Source organism: Condylura cristata, unplaced genomic scaffold, assembly GCF_000260355.1.
Source record: "Condylura cristata isolate star-nosed mole 26May11 unplaced genomic scaffold, ConCri1.0 scaffold00002, whole genome shotgun sequence".
NCBI lineage: Eukaryota > Metazoa > Chordata > Mammalia > Eulipotyphla > Talpidae > Condylura > Condylura cristata.
In genome coordinates this window covers 82,147,728-82,169,541 of record NW_004567103.1, presented here as the reverse complement: position 1 = coordinate 82,169,541, position 21,814 = coordinate 82,147,728, and the positions used below count along the sequence as shown (strand labels likewise).

Below are 21,814 nucleotides of genomic sequence, written 5' to 3'. Positions count from 1 at the left end.
TCATTAAATACGTTTATTGCATCTCTTGAGCATGTTGTTTTTGTCTTTTAAGTCTGTTAATATATATATTAAATTGAAGTGATTTTTGTATGTTAAATCAACATTACATTCCTGGGGTAAATCCCACTTGGACATGATTAAAATTCTTCTTTTTTTTTTTTGCTTTTGTTTGGTTGTGTTTTGTTGAGTTCTAGATCTATATTTCTGTGAGATATTGATGATTCTGTTCAAGAAATTGTTTTAAATTAATTATTTACTTTGCCCCAAAAAAAATTAACTAAACGAAAGTACAGAAAACACTTAGCACAATTCTCAGCACATAGTAAGTGGCCACTTTATGTCAGTTGCTTTTCTTGAAAGATGGCCATTTATTTTCATGACTGAAATTAGGATCAATCTTAGATTCAAATCCTTGTTTCATCTACTTTGTAGTTGGCCGCTTGACTCTGGGCGCATTAAGTGTGGAGGTAGTATGTTTTTTTCATCATTAGGAGTGAAGTTATACTAGTACTTCCCTTTAGGGCTGTCAGGAAGATTTAACTAGCTTCTACAAAGCACCAAACACAGGGCCTGGTTCACAGCTTGGTACCGCTGTTACTTTTAAACCTATTGACTGCAGTGGTGTTATAGGGTGAAAAATTTGAAACCCTAGTCAGAGTATCAATAGGTTATTGATTATATGTAGTATGTGAGCAATGTAGTAATCCTCTTTAAAAAATGTTTAGACTAATGTTGATGTAGAAAGGTATTTGTCACATACTGGTTTGGAAAAATTGTAACCTTTTTGTATATATCACATATATATAGTGATATGTTTCTGAGTGCATTAAATTCCAGAAATCCATGCGTGTGTGTGTATGTCAGTGTTAGTAATTTAATTTTGAGGGGATTGTTTGTTTATAGGAGAACTTTGACTTTTAACTTAAAAGTAAGCATATATTTTATCAAATCAGGGAGGTTAAAAATTATTTAGGGTTATAACTACCTTTATTTTATAGCCTGGTTTGATTTTATTATCTAGTGAAATATTATGCATTTTAAAATTTAATAAATGCCTCCAAAAGAGATACCTGAAGCATAGCTTGCATGCATTTAGAAATTTTGCCATTCTTCATAGGAATTGTAAGTATTAATATTTGCATACCAGCTCTGTTTTAGGTCTTAGGAATACCATGAAAAATGACGAAATGATTCCCTCCTCCAGGGACAGAAACATAGACCTACAATAGCTAATTAAAGAGGAAAATAGAATAGAAACACCCATTCATAATCATATAGCAAAGAGAAAGCCACTGTTAACTTTCTGGACAGAGTTGGGCAAGATCTCAGAGGAGCTAACGTAGGCTAGTGCTTTTAAAACTGCATCAGGGTTTTTCTCTGGTGGCCTAAAAGCTAATTCCCCGCACTACCACTTCAGAGGCCTGAGTTCAGTTCCTGGCCAGGGAGCTAACCCTTATATGGCACAGCAGACCTCTCCTGTCTCACACGCTGCTCCCCTCAGCAGTGTATTTCAGTAGATATGCCTGTCTCTGGTGAATCCTCTCACCCCCGGCACCTCTGGCCTCCTCCCCAGTTCTATGCAAAAATAAATCTTAGAAACAAAACATCAGAATCTTTTTGGAATATGGGGCAAGACTTAGACTTGGAGCTGTGAAAGATCGAGAAGGAATTTGTGGATAGTCGTACAAAGCAGCCAGCCTTTGAGCTTATTATCATGTCTCTATGTAGCCTCCTCTTGGGGATGCTAATTATACTCTAGTAACTAGGCTGCCACATTTCTTACACCCTTGGAAGAGAATTTCAGTAACAGGGAGTGGGTGAATCTGTGAAAGCTGTCAGGAATATCAGTTTCCACAAAGTGACCCTGGTGCAGTGACACAGGGAAGTATTTGGCTTTGCTTTATAGCAAATGTCACTTTTTTCTCTGCTAAAGGCCTTCACTCATCAAGTCTGCCTCAAGAGATGGGACAGAGGAGAATTTTTGTGGTTTAGTTTCTGGCCTTCCTGGCAGATGGACAATGAATGGCAAAGACATTTTTCGGTGCTCATGGCATTTCATTGGTTCTCATAGATGAGTATATAAATTTTCTCAGGGGACAGTATCCAAAACTTGTGATTCGAACTTCCAGACACAAATTTAAAAGCTTTCAGTAAATCTCTGTTTCTCTGCCAGCCAGTACCCAAACCTCTAATCACAGTGGTGTGTGATAGATGATACTTCAATCATTTGGACCCATAGAATGTGTCTGTAGATTGTTGCTTTCTGTCGCCTCCTTTATTGTCTGCAGAGAGTTCAGTTCTTAGCCAGCCAGGGCTCTGCTGGAACATCCTTAAGGGACTTGGGAATCCCTTGAGACTGCCGAAGGGGGCAGGGTGTCTGGGACTGTCCACTCAGTGCCAACCCTGGTCATGCTGCCTCCATCTAGCATCTGACTATAACTCAGGTTATTTGTTCAAGTTCACAGATGTACTCAGCTTTTAGGATTGTGCTGGTTTACTTTTGAGTTCACAAATGACTGTGTTTATGCCCAGGCCTTTTGATTTTTCCAGAAGCTGACTCTTTTAAGTTTTAAAATCTCTTTTGTATTAGTATTCCTTTTTGCCATGTGATTTGGTTTTCTCTACATTGTGTCTACTACCTGGGTTTCCAGGAGTGTGGGGAGTGAAAGTTGAAAGAAAAATGATAGTGTCACTCTAGACATTTCTTGAGCTAGTTTAAAATGTCTTGTTTAGGGCTATAAAAGGAGGAATGTGGATCAGATGACTTTTACAGAATTAAAGGAGCCTCCCTAGAGGCTCAAGGGGCCAAGTCTCAGCACTATCAAAACTATATACAGCCTAAGTTCGATACCCAGTCAAGGGGCAGACAAACATGGCACAGCAGACCTCTCCTGTCTCACCTGCTGCTCCCGTCAGCAGTATATTTCAGGGGATCTGCCTGTCCTGCTCCCCACCATCTCTGGTGAATCCTCTCACCTCCTCCCTGCCCCCCCATACCTCTGGCCTACACCCAGCTCTTGTATGAATAAATAAATGAAATAAATCTTTAAAAAAATGAATTAAAGGAAGTTTTGGTGACTGGTAGCTGAAGGCTCCCAGCGCCTTTTTCCAGGCTTCTACCCTAGTTGTGGAATGATACTACTTAACAATGGTGGAGAAAGATAGTTATTTCTTTAGGCTCAGGGAGAACTTTTGTAAGACATTTTCCATTAAATATATGTTGTTTGACATATTTTATTGTTTGACAGATTTTAAATTGATGTAGTAGCACAAACCTGCATAGGTAAACATGTTTGTTTTCACATGACCTTGTCTTAAAGCTCTAGCAAAATAGGTGTTATATATTGATTCTAATAGATCTGTCTGCTTAACACCCAAAGAAAATAGGAATTTAAATGACTGCTAGAATTCAGCATGGATTGATTTAACTGAGAAATACTGAGTATATCATAGTCAGGACTGAGGTTTCTGTTCCTGTCTATGTATCTGCTCTTTGAGTGGCATTTCTACTTAAGAAAATTTCTCAGTTAACCAAAACTGGGTACCTCTCTGAAAGCCTTTTTCATTAGATTGTAATTTCTGAGTGTTCACAAAGCTGGGAGACATGGGGTAAACTTACTTGTAAATAGCATGCTGGTTTTCAGGTAATAAGCTCAACTGGCTTTTATCCTCCAAGTCTTCTTTCAGGTGAAGTATCTCTAAACTTAAAGCTGTCTCTTAATCTGGAAAAGGAAAAGACATGTGACCATGAATTTCCAATTCAGATAGAAAACAGGAATTTTCTTCCTTTCTACTCAGATCATATGAAAAATAATTTGCTCTCAGTGGTGCAAGTTCCTAGTTCTGAATACCTGCCGTCGTGGCTGTTAAATTGTGTAAAAGGGATTTGATATCTGTACGGGTACTGACATTCGAAACAATTTGGGTTAGGGATTTCCCCCCTGTGTGTATATGCTTTTTATAGTTTCTACTTAGCTGATAGGTTTTCAGCTGTCACTTCTTGTTACCATCACTGTACTTAACCCTGTACCTTTGCTTCTCACTATTCCTCTATTTACTTGCTTCTAATCTGTTAGAAAATCAGGTAAGTAAGCCTGTGAGATTTGTTTCCCAAGGATAAGTAAAAGACTGAGTTATGAATCTTTAGAGTTCTGTCTTTAAAAACCCTGCAGTGATTTAGACCAGCACAAAAAATATAAAAGGTAGGAAAATAATAAAATAAAACAAAGATTAAGAAAAAACAAAACCCAGCAGTGGCTAATGTTTCTGCCTTTTCCAAACTCTTGCCTTGCTCAGGGTCGGGGTCGGGAGGGAGGGAGGAAGAGGAATTTTCACATAGAAACTGATGCTGAAATGTGTGCCTTTCCAGTACAGTACACTATTGTGCGATATCTTTGGGAAATTTGGACAAATTTAACGAACTTTAAAAAACATAATCTCCTTGAGTACAGAGACTTAACTAACAGCTTTCTTTTTTTTGTTTTTCATGCTTTCCCAGTTTTCAGGTGTGGCATCTGATATAGCTACATGTACTAACTGCAGTTTCTTCTGCTAGGTTGCTTGCCTATAACATGAGTATGAAAAAGGAATGGAAATGAATACTGTGTTTGATTTAGACAGTTATCTTTTATAGACATTAAAATATGAGAAAGTCTTATTTATCCACATGTTTATTACCTTAAGTAATCATCATTTCTTCTTGTAAATTCAAGTTTCTACTTGGTATCCTTTTTCTTTGAACTGAAGCTCTTCCTTTAACATTTCTTGAAGTATGGATCTGCTGGTGATCAGTCCGTTTTTAAAGTTTGTCTGGGGCCTCCCTGGTGGTGCAGGGGTTAAAGGCTCAACTCTGTCAAGCTATCACCAGCCATGATGGCATAAGTCTGGCTCACTGCTTTCCTCAGCAGTATATTTCAGTAGATCTGCCTGTTCTGCTCCCCACTCAGTCTCTGGTGAATCCTCTCACCCCCACATCTCTGGCCTGTACCCCAGTTCTTGTATACATAAATTAATAAAATAAATATTTTTAAAAATAAAAGGTTTGAGTCAGTTTATTTAACCTTTATTCTTAAAAGATGTTTTTGCTCAGTTTAGAATTCTAGGTTAATAATTCCCCATTACCATTTTTAGTATGTTGTGGCTTTGTATTCTAGCTTTTGAGTAAAGTCTACTATCACTTCGTTTCCATGTGTGTAATGTGTCTTCTTCTCTGTGTTGTTGGGAGAACAATTTCATGTGTGTTAGACTGCTAGACATTATCCTGTCTCACAAGCCTCTAGTTTGCATTTATTTACTTTAGCCTTTTTCTTTTTGTCTTTGTTTAATTTTGGTTAAGTTGTGTTGGTTTGTGTTCTCAATTTAACATAGTTAATGTTAAAATTCTTACCTGTTGGTTCCATCACCTCTGACATTTCTTAATTTCTGTTTTTTGACTTTTTCCTCTCCTGATTATGGCCCATGCTTTCCTGCTGTTGGGCGTTGTGAATGTTGCATTGTTGATTGCCTCGGTTCTGTTATATTTATTTATGCATACAGACTGGGGTACAGGCCAGAGGTGCAGGGGGGCGGGGGTGGGGGATGATAAGAGACAGAGTGGGGAGCAGAACAGGCAGATCGATAAAGTATATGGTGAGAGGAGCAGCTGGCAGGTCAGGAGAGGTTTGCGCTGCCATGTGGTCACCTCCTGGGTGGGGATCAAACTCATGCTGAGATGACTTTGGCTTCTTAGTGCTGTGTTTTAACCTGCTGCACTACCAGGGAGGGCCTCTGTTGTATTCTTTTAAAGACTGTTCTGCTTTGGTTTGACAAAGTAGTTACTTGTCTTTGTGGGATATTACACACAAGGGTGACCTGGAAAGCACTACATTTCTTGAGCTCTTTTTCTGTGTAGCTGTCCCTTTTGTGTCAGTCCGTCCTATAATTTCCAGCCACCTCAGCTTGCCTGAGCTCTGATATTCATGTTCTCAGTTTAGCAAGACTTCCAGGTTGAGTTTCGAATCAGCTTTCTTGTACTTGGTCAACATGGAAAATGTTTATGGACAGAAAGTTTGGGTGATTGTATAGCTCACCTTGTTTTTTACCTTTCTGTCAGGGATCCACAGTTCTACACTGCATGTTGTCCCCTTGTAACAGGGCAGGGAGAGAGGATACCAGTGAACCCCCAAACCTGCTTGCTTTAAATAGGTTCTGCCATCCGCCACATCAAGACAAAACATGTAAGACTTTAATGAAAAGGGACTTTAATACAATGAGTCTACAACACAGAAGACAAAGAATATAATTTCTCAATCAAACACCTGAGGTTACCATCCCTTCGTGGGCAAAAGTCAACCCAAAAGGGACTGGTCCAAAGTAAGGCCTAAAAGCCTGCCACAAGACTAAAGCACCTTCTGGCTGGGACCCATAGAAAAGGGTCAGACATGGCCAGACAAGTCTGGAAGGAAAAGAGCAAAATCAAAATAGATATAAACACTGCCATAGTCAACCTCCTCATGGATCTCTTACCCACATCTCTTTTAGCCAGTCCAGGGCTAAAAATAAACATGGTTTCTTCACATGTCTCCTTTTGCTCCATATGGCTTCCTCAGGTCTCCTTCTGGCTCTCTATCCTGCTTCCTTACTCAGATTCCTTCTCCCCTCTCTTCCCCTCCTCTCCTTTCTCCTCCCCCCTTCCTTCCTGATTGGGCAGGGAACCTGGAACTTGCCCTTTTCCTGGGGACCACCCTGCCACAAAAGTAGTAGTTTTATACATTCTGTCTGGGGTCTAGAAGGTTATTTACTATAAGAGGTTAAGTCTGATCCTTGCTAGGCAATCATTGCTGCAAGTAGAAATCCCAGGAATTCAGTGAAATTGGTTCATAGAGAATAATTCTCAATAACTGAGTGGAGTAAACTAACTACTATTTACATACAACCTTGAGTGAAGCAATGTAGTGGCCTCATTTCCCCCATTTATCACTTACCTTTCCCACAGACTAGGATTATTACTGTTCTAAATACAGTAATGGTTATTGTTATTCAGCATGATTGATTAATGGCAAAGGTTCAGATGCTTTTGGCTTGCTTGCTAAGGCAAGTGGAGAGCAGTCTTGATCACTCCAATGATTGCAGTGACTTCTTTGGGTTCTTCTTATCTTTGCACCACACTAAAATTTACTCTGGAAGGACCTTGTTAATGTGCCCAGCTGTTCAAGAATCACCTTTGGAATCCACATGTGAAGTCTATGCTAATAGGTTACTGGATGTCTGAATAGATAAGAAAGTAAGTATGGGTGGAAAGAACCATATGTAAATCAGCATAACTTTGATAACGAGGGTTGGAGATTTTTCCTTTTCCTTTAGCAAAAGGAAGCTCATTTGCTCTTGTTGGACCTGCTTTTGTTGTAAGAATCTTTCCTTCCTTGATGCTGAAGAAAATAAGCCATGTAATTTCAAGTGAATTGTGGTGAACTCTAAGAACATTAGTATATACCAGATCTGAGTATATACCAGATCTGGCTATTGACAGTTGAGGTATGGAAGAAAAACAAAGTGCCCCTTATATCTGTTTTCTGGTCAACATTTAATTTACTTTAGACTTCTTGGTAAAGATCTGATGTTTCTTTTCCCAAATCAAGAATATTGCCAGCTACTGATGGTAGTTTTCCTTTTAACTACACTGCAGTTCTTTGTTTAGCTGCCTGAGCGACTCACCTTTGCTCTGATGCCCTTGGAACTCTGTATACTGCATCATGAAAACTTTAATTTTGTCTCACCTAAATGATTTCTAGACATACGTTGACTTAATAGCACTGGGTTTTTTTTTTCTTCTTCTTTTTAACTTTAAATGCAGAGTGAGGAATATTGACTATCTCCATTGCTACTTAGAAAATTTAGAAAGTAGTGAATGTGGGGAAAATACTCAACCTTGCTAAAAAGAAATATGAAATTGAAGAACTGTTACAGGGCACCCCAGTGTGGCATTGGGTTGCCTGTCTGTGGGTTCTGCCATCCACCGCATCAAGTCAAAACATACACAACTTTAATGAAAAGGGACTTCAGTGCAGTAAATATACAACACGGAACACAAAGAATATAACTTCTAAACCAAACACCTGAAGTTACCCATTCCCTCGTGGGCAAAAGTCAGCCCAAAAGGGATTGGTCCAAAGCAAGGCCTGAAAGCCTGCCACAAGACTAAAGCACCTTCTGGCCAGGACCCATAGAAAAGGGTCAGGAATGGCCAGACAAATCTGGGAGGAAAAGAGCAAAATCAAAATCAGTATAAACACTGCCATAGTCACCTCCCTACAGGTCTCTCACCCATATGTCTTAACCAGTCCAGGGTCAGGAAACAAGCATGGTTTCTTCCTCATATGCTTGCTGCTCATGTGGCTTCCTCAGGTCTCCTTGTTCTCCATCCTGTTTCCTTCTTTTTTCTTCTCTCTCCTCAGCTTCTCTCCTTTTTCTCTGCTCAGCTCCACCCTCCTTCTGGGTGGGGCAGGGAACCTGGAACTTCCCCTTTTCCTAGCGATCACCCTGTTACAGAACCATTTTGGGGGAGTACAGAGAGGCCTATCAAATTGGTTGAAGCTTGAAAATGACATTGTTCAATGGCAAGGGTGTGAAAAGATGGCCAGCATCTTGAACTTCTAGGAAAAAGTGATGAAGCCTTTGTGAAGATATATTTGGCAGTATAAATCAAGAACTTTTATACCTCAAGTAATATAGCTTCCAGGGATTTTTCACCCCCTTAAAATTCTTAGAAATTCAGTGAGAATGCAAGTAGGAAGGTGTTAGAACCACTTTCTTATCTAACAATAAGAGAAAGTTTCAGTTGTGGCACTTTCAAATTGTGAAGTACTATGCAGTTATTAAAATGATATTTAGGAATACTATTTCATCAGATGGAATAATGGACATATTTGGGATAAGCATATGCCAAAAATTCATAAAGACTTTTATGAAAAAGTCTTTTAGGGTGGGGTACATTTTAAATATGTGGAAGCACACATGATGTAGCTATGCTGTGAACTTAACCTAAGGCTTTCTAGACTCTGGACCTCAGATCCCAAAAGATTAGTCAAACTATTCATTTCTTTAAAAAAAATGTATTTAGCATAGTGAAATAAGCCAGAAAGAAAAGGAAAAATACAGGATGGTTTCACTCATAGCAGGAGTATAAAGGACTGGGATGGGGAAAATATTAATAATGAACAACTATATACCAGAGACATTTTACGGGGGTGGAGTGAGGAATGGGACCAAAAATGGGAGTGGGAGGAGAAGTACACTGGACTATGGTGATGGCACATGGGCGATTTGGTGATGGGAAGCCCATGGGGATTACAACTGAGATGGAAAAAGGCACAGAATGATGTAAAAGTAAACTATTATTTTAAAAACGTACTTATTTGTGCATACTAGAGATGCATTGTGAATCAGAGACAGAGTGGGGAGCAGAACAGGCAGATCTACTGAAGTATACTGTTGGGAGGGGAGCAGTGTGGCAGACAGGAGAGATCTGCTGGGCCATGTGGGTCACCTCCCTGGTCAGGGATCAAACCTGTGCTGCAGTGGCTGTGGATTGCTTCACAGTGCTGCATTCAACCCCTTCTGCCACTAGGGAGGCCCTCAAACTATACATTTCTAAGGCTAGTTACTGCTTTAAATTTAGTTGCAAAAGTACTTAAAAAAGAAATCACAGTGACTGTTCTGTTCTTACTTTTCAGATAAGAATTTTGATGATGAAGATTCTGTGGATGGTAATAGACCTTCATCTGCCAGTTCCACTTCATCTAAAGCTCCACCAAGCTCACGGAGGAACGTTGGAATGGGGACCACCCGCCGACTTGGATCATCTACTCTTGGTTCTAAGTCTTCAGGTAAGATCAAGTCTAATATAGTATTGTAAAGCCAGCTGTTTTCATCTTTGAAAACCAGATGTGCTTGCTGCTTGTGCTTGGTGTACTTACTTAGTACTTGTGTCCTTCAGAAGTGAAATAATCCTGTTGGTGGCATATGTTTACTTGCTTTGAATAAATAAATTAAATAAATTAGTGCCATGCTGTCTACATTGGTAAGCTGGTAAGATATAAATCTGAGCAGCTGAGTTGCCATATTTGGTAAAACAGAGCATCTAAGAACATAAAGCCAACCCAGACAAAACAAAATCGAAGGGGGTGCGGGGGAAGAATAAAGGTGCCCCCTGATGTCATTATTTGATGAATTGGGATCCAGTAATGCCATGGCACCTTTTCAGTGAGTCTTCTTTGTTAAGATTGAGACTGTCCAAAAATCAGTTTGTACTTTCTGGCTTTAAATACATTTTGTGCTTGTATGTAACATTGTTCCTTGTGGGACCAGTATGGATGTTTAATTAAAGTAGATGGGGTAGAGGTTAGCTCTTCTCTTCCTCCCTTCCCCACTATCATGCCCCGTTTAGATGGGTTCATTTTGATGTCACCTTTTATGTACAACTTTCATTTTGCTGTCACATTTTAAATGTACATGCACATACTTCAAAACAATTGTATAGCCACTGATTTTAGGAGTCTACTTGTTAACCTTGGGCTTTGAACTAAGTAAAAGCTGGCCTAAGGAGCAGCATGAGAATACAAGTCTCCTGTTGCTGCTCTCGCCTTGTGCAGATTCACGCTCGATTGCTGGTGTCTCAGGTATATCAACTTGGTATCACTGCATGTCCTCCACCACCAGCATCTGTCTGTTTTGAAGGAGCTGTTTTGATGGGGGGACATCAGGGTCGACAGAAGAGAAAACTAGGTTTCTCATTTGTTTTAATTCTTACTGCTTTATCTTCATTGATGTTTTTTTAAAAGATACATTTTGTATTATTGAGCTTAAATTCCCAGAATATGAATCATTTTAGAACAATTCAGTGGCATAGTATATTCACAGTGTTGCGCAGCTGTCATTTCAGTCTAGTTCCAAACAGTTTGATCACTTCAGTGAAACCCCATAACCTGATAGTGGTATTCACCCCTTTCTTCCTTTTCAAACCCCTGACAATCAACAATCTGTGTTTTCTCTGTGTGTATTTACCTGTTTTATCTTTCTAAGGAAACAGAATCATGCAAGATACTATCTTTTGGCCTGTCTTCTCTTACTTATCATACTTATTTTGGAATTCCTTTACATCGTATTATGTATCCAAACTACATTCCTTTAATTCTTTAGAATTAATGCTTCACAAATTTGTTGTGCTAGCTTCCTGAAACCAACACAATCTAATTTATTCGTTTAAAAACCAATTCTTGGATCAGGAAAAAAATAACAATACTAATAATAAAACAACGAAATAAGCAGGCATTCATAAATCAGAGACTTTCTTTGAGGGAAGGGTAGGAAAGGGATCAAACAAAACAGGGGAGAAGAGCACAAGGGTTGATGGTGATGATTCATGGGTGAATTGATGATGGAAATTTTTTTTTTTAAAGATTTATTTATTTGTGCATACAGAACTGGGGTACAGGGCAGAGGCTCAGGGGCGGCTAGAGGCTTCACCAGAGACAGAGTGGGGAGCAGAACAGGCAGATCCACGAAGTACACTGCTGAGGGGAGCAGTGGGCGGGTCAGGAGAGGTCTGCCGGGCCATGTGGTCACCTCCGGGGCAGGCGGGAATCGAATTCATCCGGAAGTGGCTTTAGCTTCTTAGTGCTGTGCTTTAACCCGCTGCGCCACCAGGGAGGGCCGATTTTTAAAATTTTATCTACTTATTTAGGAATCTTTCAAAAGATTTGTACAATTATATAATATCGTGTAGACCCTCTAAATTCTTCACTCCTAACTCTCCTGTCCTGACCCCAGCCTGAGGTGATGTGTACAATTTTATAGGATTACTAGGCTTCATTTTGATAGTGAAAGTGAGGTTTGTCACTCCCACCACGATTTAAATTTTTATTTAGTCATTAGAAAAATCATTGCAAATCTCTGTTTATAGTCAAACTCCTCCACTGCACGTTGTTTACATATTGCAAATTAATCTTTTGTATAGCTGCAAAAGAAGGAGCTGGGGCTGTTGACGAAGAGGACTTCATTAAAGCATTTGATGATGTACCCGTAGTGCAGGTGAGTTGAGTGTATATTATAAGTGATAGACTTTCTCTTTGAATTTCATTTTTCCAATCTGTAATGTGTGGAGTTCCTTGCTAGATAAAATAGTTTTGACTATCAGAACTATAAGCTATCTGAGGTTGAAAACAAGGCAATGTTGGAGCCTTTTATAGCTGAAATGAAGGGCAGAAGTCAAGACCTAGAAAGTCTAGTTCTTAGTAAGAATTAGAGAAGTTGCTTGCTTTAGTAATAAGTTTGAGTCAATTCACAAAAGGAAAAAATAATTGATTAGATGAGAGTACTAAGAAGTGTGCTTATTTAGGATTTTTTTTTTCTTAGAAGAAAAATTTGAAAGTTTGAAAAACTTTAATGTCTGTGAGTCTGAGGCACTTCTTGTTACTTGTTGCTTGATTGTCATCTGTGTATAACTTAGGTTACAGATATTTTAGGTTCAGATTCATCCATAAATCTTTTACCTTCCCACAAGGACTCATTTCCCCCTACTTATCTGAAGATGTGAGGATAAATGAAAAAGTAAATATGAGAGTAGCCTTTTATCCTTTTTATGCAGGAAATGTTCTGTTAAGTTTATAATAAAACTGTGTTTGAGTGAACATTATCCATATGTGGGTATCGTATCTAGTGAACATAGAGTCATAGTGGGAAAGAAGCTTACTCAAATCAGTCTAGATGTTTTCTCTTAGATCCTTCTGAAAAATGAAATACGTTCTTTTCCTATTCTTACTAAATGCTCTTGATTTCATGTGTAAATAATTTTTATTATGTAACTTTTCTTGTATTGATTGTAAATTAATTTGCTTACAGATTTATTCCAGCCGAGATCTTGAGGAATCCATAAACAAGATTAGGGAAATATTATCTGATGACAAACATGATTGGGAGCAAAGAGTAAATGCTGTAAGCTGTTGACTTCATTTTCATTGGATTGATTTAAATATTCTAAATACCATTTTATAAAATAGGGCTCAGCTTTAATGAATTTTAAATAGTAAAAATTTTCAACACAAACGATCATACTTACACTTTACCTTTTCAGTGCAGCATTTCAGCTCTGTATCTATTTTTATAACATGCCATGTTCTATGTTTGTTGCCTCCTGTAACTTTTAGCAAAGACCTAACTGAAGTGTCTCTACCCACCCTCATCTTAGTAAGGATTGAATTCTGGGTCACGAAGTTGACTTTTAGTGGTATTTTCAATGTATCTCCCTTTGTTCCCGTCTTCATGTTACTTAGTAGGAAGTTTTACCCCCTCTATTTTTAAAAGTGGATTAATGAAAATAGATGTCTAAATATTCAGTGAGTGCATTTTATCTGAGGAAGGCTGCTTTGCATTGGTTAGTTGGCAAGAAGACAGGTGGTAAATTACCACTGTTTTCTATTTCAAATTCAGGCTAGCTTGTTAGCAATGGTGGCAGATACTGTGAAAAAACTGTAGACTTGCTTCTTTTTCGAATTCATTAAATAAATGGCAGTTGGAGTTAGGTGTAAGGGAAGGTGGGTTTAAGAGTGGAGCTTTCACAAGCTAAAAGTAAGATTTTAGATATTATCTCATTGGTGTCATAGACTAAGAATACACTAAAATGTTTCTAAATTAAAACATAACATTTTATAGAATTCTAATGTACTCATCCGACAACAATGTATTTAAAGAATTCTTTGTTCTTATTTGTGCTGTGTAGATTTGCACAGTATATTAGCTAATTGGCTGAATTCTTTTTAGAAAAATATTACTGCATCATTTATCTTTGATGTTGATTTCTTATATCTTGTAGTGTATCATCTTGATATTCTATCTGTAAGTTTTAACTCTTCATTTTCTCTATTCCATTAGCTAAAAAAGATTAGATCTTTACTTTTGGCTGGTGCTGCTGAGTATGATAGCTTCTTTCAACATTTGCGTCTATTGGATGGAGCCTTTAAACTATCTGCTAAGGATCTGCGGTCTCAGGTAGTGCGGGAGGCTTGTATCACATTGGGGTAAGGATTGCAATGCTCTGGATTCTCACACATCATAAAATACTACTACTCAGAGTGCTTCAGAGATGATTCATTGTGTCTCTTGAATGTAGCTTCTGCCTACTCTCTGAGACATCTTCCAGTTATACTTCTGTTAGTAGTTTTACAATATTTCCTGCTCAATTATGTAATTGAGACAGATTTTTTTTTATTCAGTGACATACCTCTGAAGCCTCTGTGTACTTGAAGCAGTTATTAACACAGAACAATGTAACTTTATAAACTTGTTTCCTTTTCATTGATTTTGCTGGCAGGATATAGCATGATTATCAGAAGTTTATTTGTAGAACAGTACTGTAGCTATAATTTAAAGGAATATATTGCAGTAAAATTTTACATAATATGGCTGAGCCCGTTATCAGTGTTTGAAGCTAGAATCTGTGTGCTACAAAGTAATGTCAGTATTTCAAAGAAGCCACAACAGGAAGACTTGCTGTTCTGGCTACAGTCAGATTTAGAAGCATGGATATTGTTTGTTAAAATACAAAGATTTTGTTTTGTTAGTATGTGATATATATAGTTGCTATTTAAGGCCAATTGTTTACAGATTATTAAATTACTAATGGAACAAATTCTTGGACTAATAGCTGTTTTCCAAGTCTCTTACATATACAATGGACATATTTTTAAAGTATTTTACTTAGATCTTTGTCCTTTATCTCTCAAAAATGTTAAAATGTCTAAAATTTTAAAAGGTTATATGCTTCACTGTTTGCAAGAAATATAACTACAGTGTAGTCTTTATTTCTTATTGTAGGCATCTGTCATCAGTTCTGGGAAATAAGTTTGACCATGGAGCTGAAGCCATTATGCCAACTATCTTTAATTTAATTCCAAACAGTGCCAAAATTATGGCCACTTCTGGTGTTGTAGCTGTTCGGTTAATCATTCGGGTAAGTATGTTTTGGGATTATACTTAGAATAAGCAAGTGGTAATATTGGTGGTTGATAAACAATATGAGAGGCATTTTTCATCAGAGCAATTATGTGTAGTTGGAAACATGATGTAAGTAACATACTGTTTGTTCTCCCCTATAATGATAGTTCCATCATGTGAATGAAGGATGCATTATGTAGTTCTTGACATGTTGATCATTGACTCATTGTTGATTTTAAATATTTGAACATCTGCTTTTGAGTTTATGTATTTTATGTCTCCATATGTGACTCTTATTGTTCCTTCCATTCATTGTTTTTGCGTATTTGCTTGTGGTCTTGTTATTCACCTAAAACTTTTATTTAACTAATTGCATATAAGCCCAGAAGCAAATTGCTCTCTTTAGTTTTCTAAATCATTTAGCCATGTAATCATTTTATGTTTAAATGATTATCCTAGTAATTACAGAAGCATTTCAATAAAACCATAGTTCACAAAGGCTTGAAATGAAAACTTTCATATCACTGTCTCCCACCTTCAAGTCCCTTTTCCCCAGAGTCAACCTTTGAAATTGGGACTTGGTGATCACTAAAATTTAGCCAGAATATACAGATTGAGTGCTTTACCAAGTACTGTTTCTAGTTTTCACTGCTTACACTCCCCACTGCAAATATTAAACCAAAAGCCACTATTCGTCTTCTGATCCCTTATGAGCTCCCACAGATCTCTGTACTGCTCAGATAATTTAGACTTCATGCCAGTGATTTGTTTTGACTTTATAAATTTGTTTACGTATCATTAGTGTGTTTGTTTTGTCTCTGTCAGTGTATTTCATGGTCTATGGCAACATCTACTAAAATACTTTTTCCTGTTAAAACTCTGAAATTCTAGTCTGAATATATATGTGCTATAACTAGGTTAATATGAAAGTGGTTTTCTTAATTTGTTTTAATTTTGAATTTTCAAGTGTTCACCTGTTTTCTCTTCTTCTGCACAGCACACACACATCCCTAGGCTAATACCTGTCATCACAAGCAACTGTACCTCTAAGTCTGTCGCAGTTAGAAGGTAAATTTTTAAAATGGTTTCCACAGTTTTTGAATTATTTAAAAACCAAAGCAGACTCCAAATTTCCCTCCATGGGGAAAAAATTTAGGCTTGAATTGTTTGACATTATTTAAAATCACTGCAATAAATGTCTTTAGATTGAAGGAACACGGTCTAAGTAATCTGGAAAGTAAATTTGGATAACTCTCTTTGTTGTGTGTCTATGTGTATGAGAGAGTACACGTGCGAGCATGTGTGTGTGTGGGGGGGAGAATTGGGTAGGTAAGAAAGAGGGGAAAAGGACCCTATTGCTGCCTCCCCCACAAAAGCCCACATGTTTTCCTTGAGTTCTACCTGTGTCATTGCTCTGTCCCCATCTCTAAATAAAGGCCGTAACTTTATGCAAGAAAAAAATATGTAAAAATTAATGGTAGTTAATGTTAACATTATTTGATGGTAGTTAAAGCTAACAGCTATTTAATGTTACCATCATTAGGAGGATATGCATATTTATATCTTCTGATAGTTATTTCTGGAATTCTGTATCCTGACCAATCACTTTCCTGCAAAGTTCTGGGAAGATATACACAGAAGATATAACCTGGCTAACTAGCAAGGACTTTGTTCCCAGGTCTGGTCTTGTGTCCTAGTCGGTTTCTCCAGAGCACATGTGAGGGTCGAGGCAGTTCTAGAAGAGATCTGCTATTTTTCATTGTGTATCAGTGTTTTTTGAGAGTCTCTTAAAATCTGTGGACCTTTTTTCCTGGAAGATTAAAATGCACAGATTAGTTTTCTATAGTCTTCTGTGAGATTCATGGCACCCCTGAAGCTTTGCAATGAGACTATATCAAGAACTCTGTGGGATAACTAAATGGCAGGCTGGGAGTAGAGAACTACCCTTTCTCATAGTTCTGATTCTTGATCCTAGCCCAGTGAAAGGTCCATTACTCTAAGGCTTAAAACTCTACGCTAGCTGACTCCTTTCCTGGGGTCTCCCATTGGTCCTGCCAGACTTCCACAGGTATGAGAACTTTCTTAGCATGATATTGCCCCCTGGCTATTTTATCATAGCAGCAACTGCATGAGAGGCAAGAGGGTGAAAAAGAAGGGGAATAATCAAATATATAAAGCCAAGGGAAAGAAATTTGCGCCTTTCACTAAAAAGTCTAATTTCTAAATACATGGTTCAATTGTATGTTGCTGACGGGTGCAATTTGCCCTTGATTCATTCTCCTTGGAATTAAAGAGTGGAGTAGCATCAATTTCCTCATCCCCCCACCCCCTCCACCTCCTCACCCCTGTCACCACCAAATGAGGATGTAAAATCAGCAAGGTAAAGGGATGATAGTGAATTTCAGAACCTAGCAGACTTCTATTGATGCATTACCTCTTCCCAGGTACTAATTATTGGACTGCTAGGATTGAGAGCGCCCTTGTGTACGGTTGTGTTGTATATTTAGTCCTTTAAGCAAGATGCCTTGGGCACTTGATGAAAGCCTAATTAATGATAATCATTATTAGAATTTGTTGCAGCTGCTGCTTTTTATTATTTTCCCTATTGTTTTAGGTTTCAAAGAGATATTTAGAATGTGTTTTTCCCTGAGTAAGGCAGAGTTCCAATGAAGTGACACAGATCTTTGTTGTGGAACATTGTAGGATGTTTAGTGTGTTAGTCAGCTTGGGCTGCCATAACAGAATACCACTCATTGGGTGATTTAAACAATAGAAATTTATTTTTTTGCAGTGTTGGAGGCCGAAAGTCTGAGATGGTGTTTGGGTTCTAATAAGAGTGGCTTGCAGAAGGCTGCTTTTTCTCTGTGTTTTCACATGGCAGGGAGAGTGAACAAACTGTAGGGTTATTTATCTTAAGGGCACCAGTCCAGTTGTGAGGGCCCCACCCTCATTACCTTATGCTTCTAAAGGCTCCATCTCCCAGTACCATTACATTATGGGTTAGTTTTCAACCTAAGAATTTGTGGGGAACACTCCATAACATTTAGCATTTCTGGGTTCTGACACTAAATATGAGTGGTGACCTATAGTCACTGGGATAGTGGAAATGCTACTCCCTTTAACAATTTATGAACTACATACCAAGACTGCTGTTATTGTATTTGTCAGAGTATTAGAATCAGTTGCCTGATAGTGAGAGAAATAATAGGGGCCTCTGACTTGGTCCTTCCGTCTCAGAAAGGTATAAAGAAAGCCAAAGAGAGCAATGTAACCAAGGCAACATACTTTCTGTTATATTTTCATTGTACCTATTTCGCTTTGCAGAATTTATAAGGATTGTATTGAACAAATTCCCCACTTGTTTTGAGAAGTTATCATTTAGTTGGGAATATTAAAAATTAAAGAATGCAAAACAATGTTAAGCGGAAGTGACAACGCATATATTGTAGATTTAGGTATTCAGAGGAGGTATTGCTTAAAGCCAGCTGATATTTTCCCAAAAAATTTCGTGGACTGAGTTGAAGATTGAGTTGTTTTGAATAATAAGTAGATGTAGGTGAAGAAAAGAAACAAGAAAAATCCAGCCTAGGAAATGACATAGGCAAGAGGGTAAATTAGAATAAGCATGCCCTAGGCTGGGGCAGCCGTAGGGTAAATGAAGGCTGCTCAGACTGGTCTCTGTGGCTTTCACCTGCAGCCTTGGATGCAGGAGGTGCTTGGGAGCGTGGGCTTGGGGTACACATGCCTGATGGCGGGCACCTGGAGTATGGTGTGGATAGACTTAAGTGGGCACACCTGAGCCTGGAGGTTGAGCCTCTAAGGGCAGCATCACAGAGACTGGAGCACAGCGGGAGGTGGCAGAGAACAGCTAGCATGAGAGAACATCAGAAAGAGCCCGGAGAGAGTAAAGGTTCGGTAGGGTGCTGGCAGGCTTCCTGGACCCGTTGACTTGCCCTCTGCTTGCCCTGTGCCTGGTTTCCTCACTACAAATGGTGTAGAAAGATTTTTAAAGGCTTGAAAAGCCGCTGAGGGCTCCAGGCCCTGCCTGTCTGCACTACAGGCACGAATGGGGAAAGTGATCGGAAAGGATGTGGCATGGTTCACTGTTTCTCCTGGGGAAGATTTTTACTTCCTAAAGCTTTCCCACTGTTACCAGCCCTAAACATGAGTTGAACAGCTCCCCGCCTGCTTCTAGGCACTTGGTAACTGCTAGTTTCTTACTGGATGTGGCTTGCTTATTACCATAGTTTGGGAATTCAGCATAGGCTAAGTGTTTATATTAAAGATTTGTTGAATAATTTATTAATTACGAGGATTTGAATTGGAAGTATCATAGGAAAGAGTTCTGGTCATGAAAGAAAGATTACTTTGAATGGATTTCCAAGACTAATTAAGAGAGAAAGACCCTAGACTAAAAAAAAAAGTAGTGATAATGTGGTGGGACTCAAAGTAGTGATGTAACACAAAGAGACCAAATGAAATGAAGACCAAAGTTATTGTTGCGTACAAATGAGAACAATTAAGATCTCCAAAGTGAAAAGGCTTGAAAATAGAAGATGCTGTGAGATTAAAGAAACATAGGGAAGTGATTAGAGAAAACTCTCATCTTAAGTACTACCTTTGACCTTCTTTAGCAGGAAAATGTGCAAATTTTTAATCGTATTTGCAGCTGTTTTTGTACAAGGCATTTCTGTGAAATTAATGCAAAGATTAATACCCTGATTCTGTAATATATGTTGATTTTTTAAAAATAAACATGTATTGATGTGTTATTTGAAGTAGTGTAATATCAAATGCCAGTGATAGAGCCTTTCAGTAATTTTGCCTTGAAGCTCAAATGTCTCATCTGAAGGGGACTCTTGTATCCTATCCCTATTATTGGTGATTTTTCTGGTAAACATTGTAAATAATTTAATTTGCTTTGGTTTTCATTTAATTCTAATATATGTTTCATTGTTCAAGTCATAAAAATTAGAAGAAATGTACCAGTTATAAAGAGAAATGTTGGGTCACTTAAGAACAAAGCTGTCATTTTTATTAGCATGCAAATTTTTACTATATTGTGTATTTTTTTCTTTACATTTTGCAGGCGCTGTTTTGAATTTTTAGATTTACTTTTACAAGAATGGCAGACACATTCACTGGAAAGGTGAGCCTGTTTTGCTGATTTTTCCACTGAACTGAGCCTTGAGGTTAATGCCTGCATGCCTAATCCAGTCCACTTGCTATAAGGGGTGGAAGAATCTAAACTTTTCTTTCCATGACTTTTTTATTTTTTTAATGATTTCCAGTGGTATGAGGCACATAATGATGGCAAAAGTTGTCAGTGAATTTCATTGATTGAAATATTAGCGTGAATGGAGATGTGAACCACTGTGCATTCTGACAGCTACAAAGCCAGGATTAACTTTTTATTGACCAGTCCAGCTGCACAGTGTTCCTGTGCAATTCCCTTTGGTAAATGTTTAAAACTGCTCTTAGTGGGCAAGATATAACTCAGAGGAGGTCCTTAAAGGAATTTACACATTTAAAAGGTTTCCTTGGCCCTCTCTGGTGGTGCATAGCAGTAAGAAGCTAAAGCCACTTCAGCATGAGTTCCATCCCCGCCTCACAGGTGACCCACAAGGCGCAGCAGACCTCTCCTGACCTGCCCACTGTTCCTCTCAGCAGTGTACTTCGTTGATCTGCCTGTTCTGCTCCCCTTTCTGTCTCTGGTGATTCCTCACCACCCCTGCACCTCTGACCTGTACCCCAGCTCTGTATAACTAAATAAATAAACCTTTAAAAAAAAAGTTTCCTTTTTTTTTCTTTATTCAGGATAGTGTAAGGTAATTTTCTGTTAATCATGACAAAAAAGGAATATAGCAGAATTTTTGAAGAAACATGTCCTTTATTAATTTTGAGTTCTATTCCTTGATAGTTCTTATCAATTTCCTATCAATAGACGATGATGTAGTGCCACACATTTTTTAATAGTATATAGTTAGGGAAGAGCTTTACAGTATAGTAAATGTTTTATTAGTAGCGATTTTTTTTGAACTTTTTTTAAAGTTTATTTGTTTATGCACACAGAACTGGGATACAGGCAAGAGGTGTATGAACAGTGAGAGGCTTCACCAGAGTCTGAGTGGGGAGCAGAACAGGCTGATCAATGAAGTACACTGCTGAGGGGAGCAACGGGCGGGTCTGGAGAGGTCTGCCTCGCCATGTGGTCACCTCCGGGGCGGAGGATCGAACTTACACTGAAGTGACTGTGGCCTGCTTGCAGTGCTGCATCCTTACTTATTGCACCACCAGGGAGGACCCCAGTAATGACATTTTAATGAACTGAGTACCCCTGGGAATCATATTCGTATATGATCAATGATGAAACAAAGCCGAGTTTTTCCACAGGTAAAATTTCCTCTGAAAATAGGAAATTTCATTTAAATTTAAAAGGTAGTCATGCGTTTCTTTTCAGTACTTTCTTGTTCAGTAATCTGGGCATTATATCCTCTTTATTTGGTAATTGTGTTGGAATTTAAAGGTACAAAGTGGAATTTGGGATTTAATGTGGGGACAGGCAAGTAGAACAGAAAAGTATGAGGAATAAAGAACTCTAATGTGACCTCATTGACCTGCCTACTCAGCATATACCACTTAGCAAGTGTTACTAAATATCTATTAAATGCATGAAGGAAAGAGGCAGAATTTTTGTAGGAGCTAATAAAATTGGTAACAGCCTTTTTCTATGAAACTATTCATTTCAGTCATTTCCCTTTTTATAAAACTGTTAAATGAGATATTTTGGTGATTTCTTCTCAGCTATGGTAGAGCATAACTAGAGAGAATACCTATTTGTAAAATT

The 21,814-nt window shown here is 38.2% G+C and overlaps 1 protein-coding gene across 5 annotated transcripts in view; it reads left to right on the top strand.

Annotated features, from left to right (window-relative positions):
* CLASP1 (cytoplasmic linker associated protein 1) overlaps positions 1-21,814 on the top strand; it is a 261,001-nt gene that overhangs the window by 143,508 nt on the left and 95,679 nt on the right. For all 5 annotated transcript variants that reach the window (XM_012727152.1, XM_012727132.1, XM_012727159.1 and 2 more), the window contains exons 9-15: positions 9,711-9,863; positions 11,993-12,066; positions 12,877-12,969; positions 13,906-14,051; positions 14,848-14,983; positions 15,965-16,035; positions 20,057-20,116. In XM_012727152.1, coding sequence (XP_012582606.1) covers positions 9,711-9,863; positions 11,993-12,066; positions 12,877-12,969; positions 13,906-14,051; positions 14,848-14,983; positions 15,965-16,035; positions 20,057-20,116 — 733 coding nt within the window. The remainder of the gene's footprint in view (positions 1-9,710; positions 9,864-11,992; positions 12,067-12,876; positions 12,970-13,905; positions 14,052-14,847; positions 14,984-15,964; positions 16,036-20,056; positions 20,117-21,814) is intronic.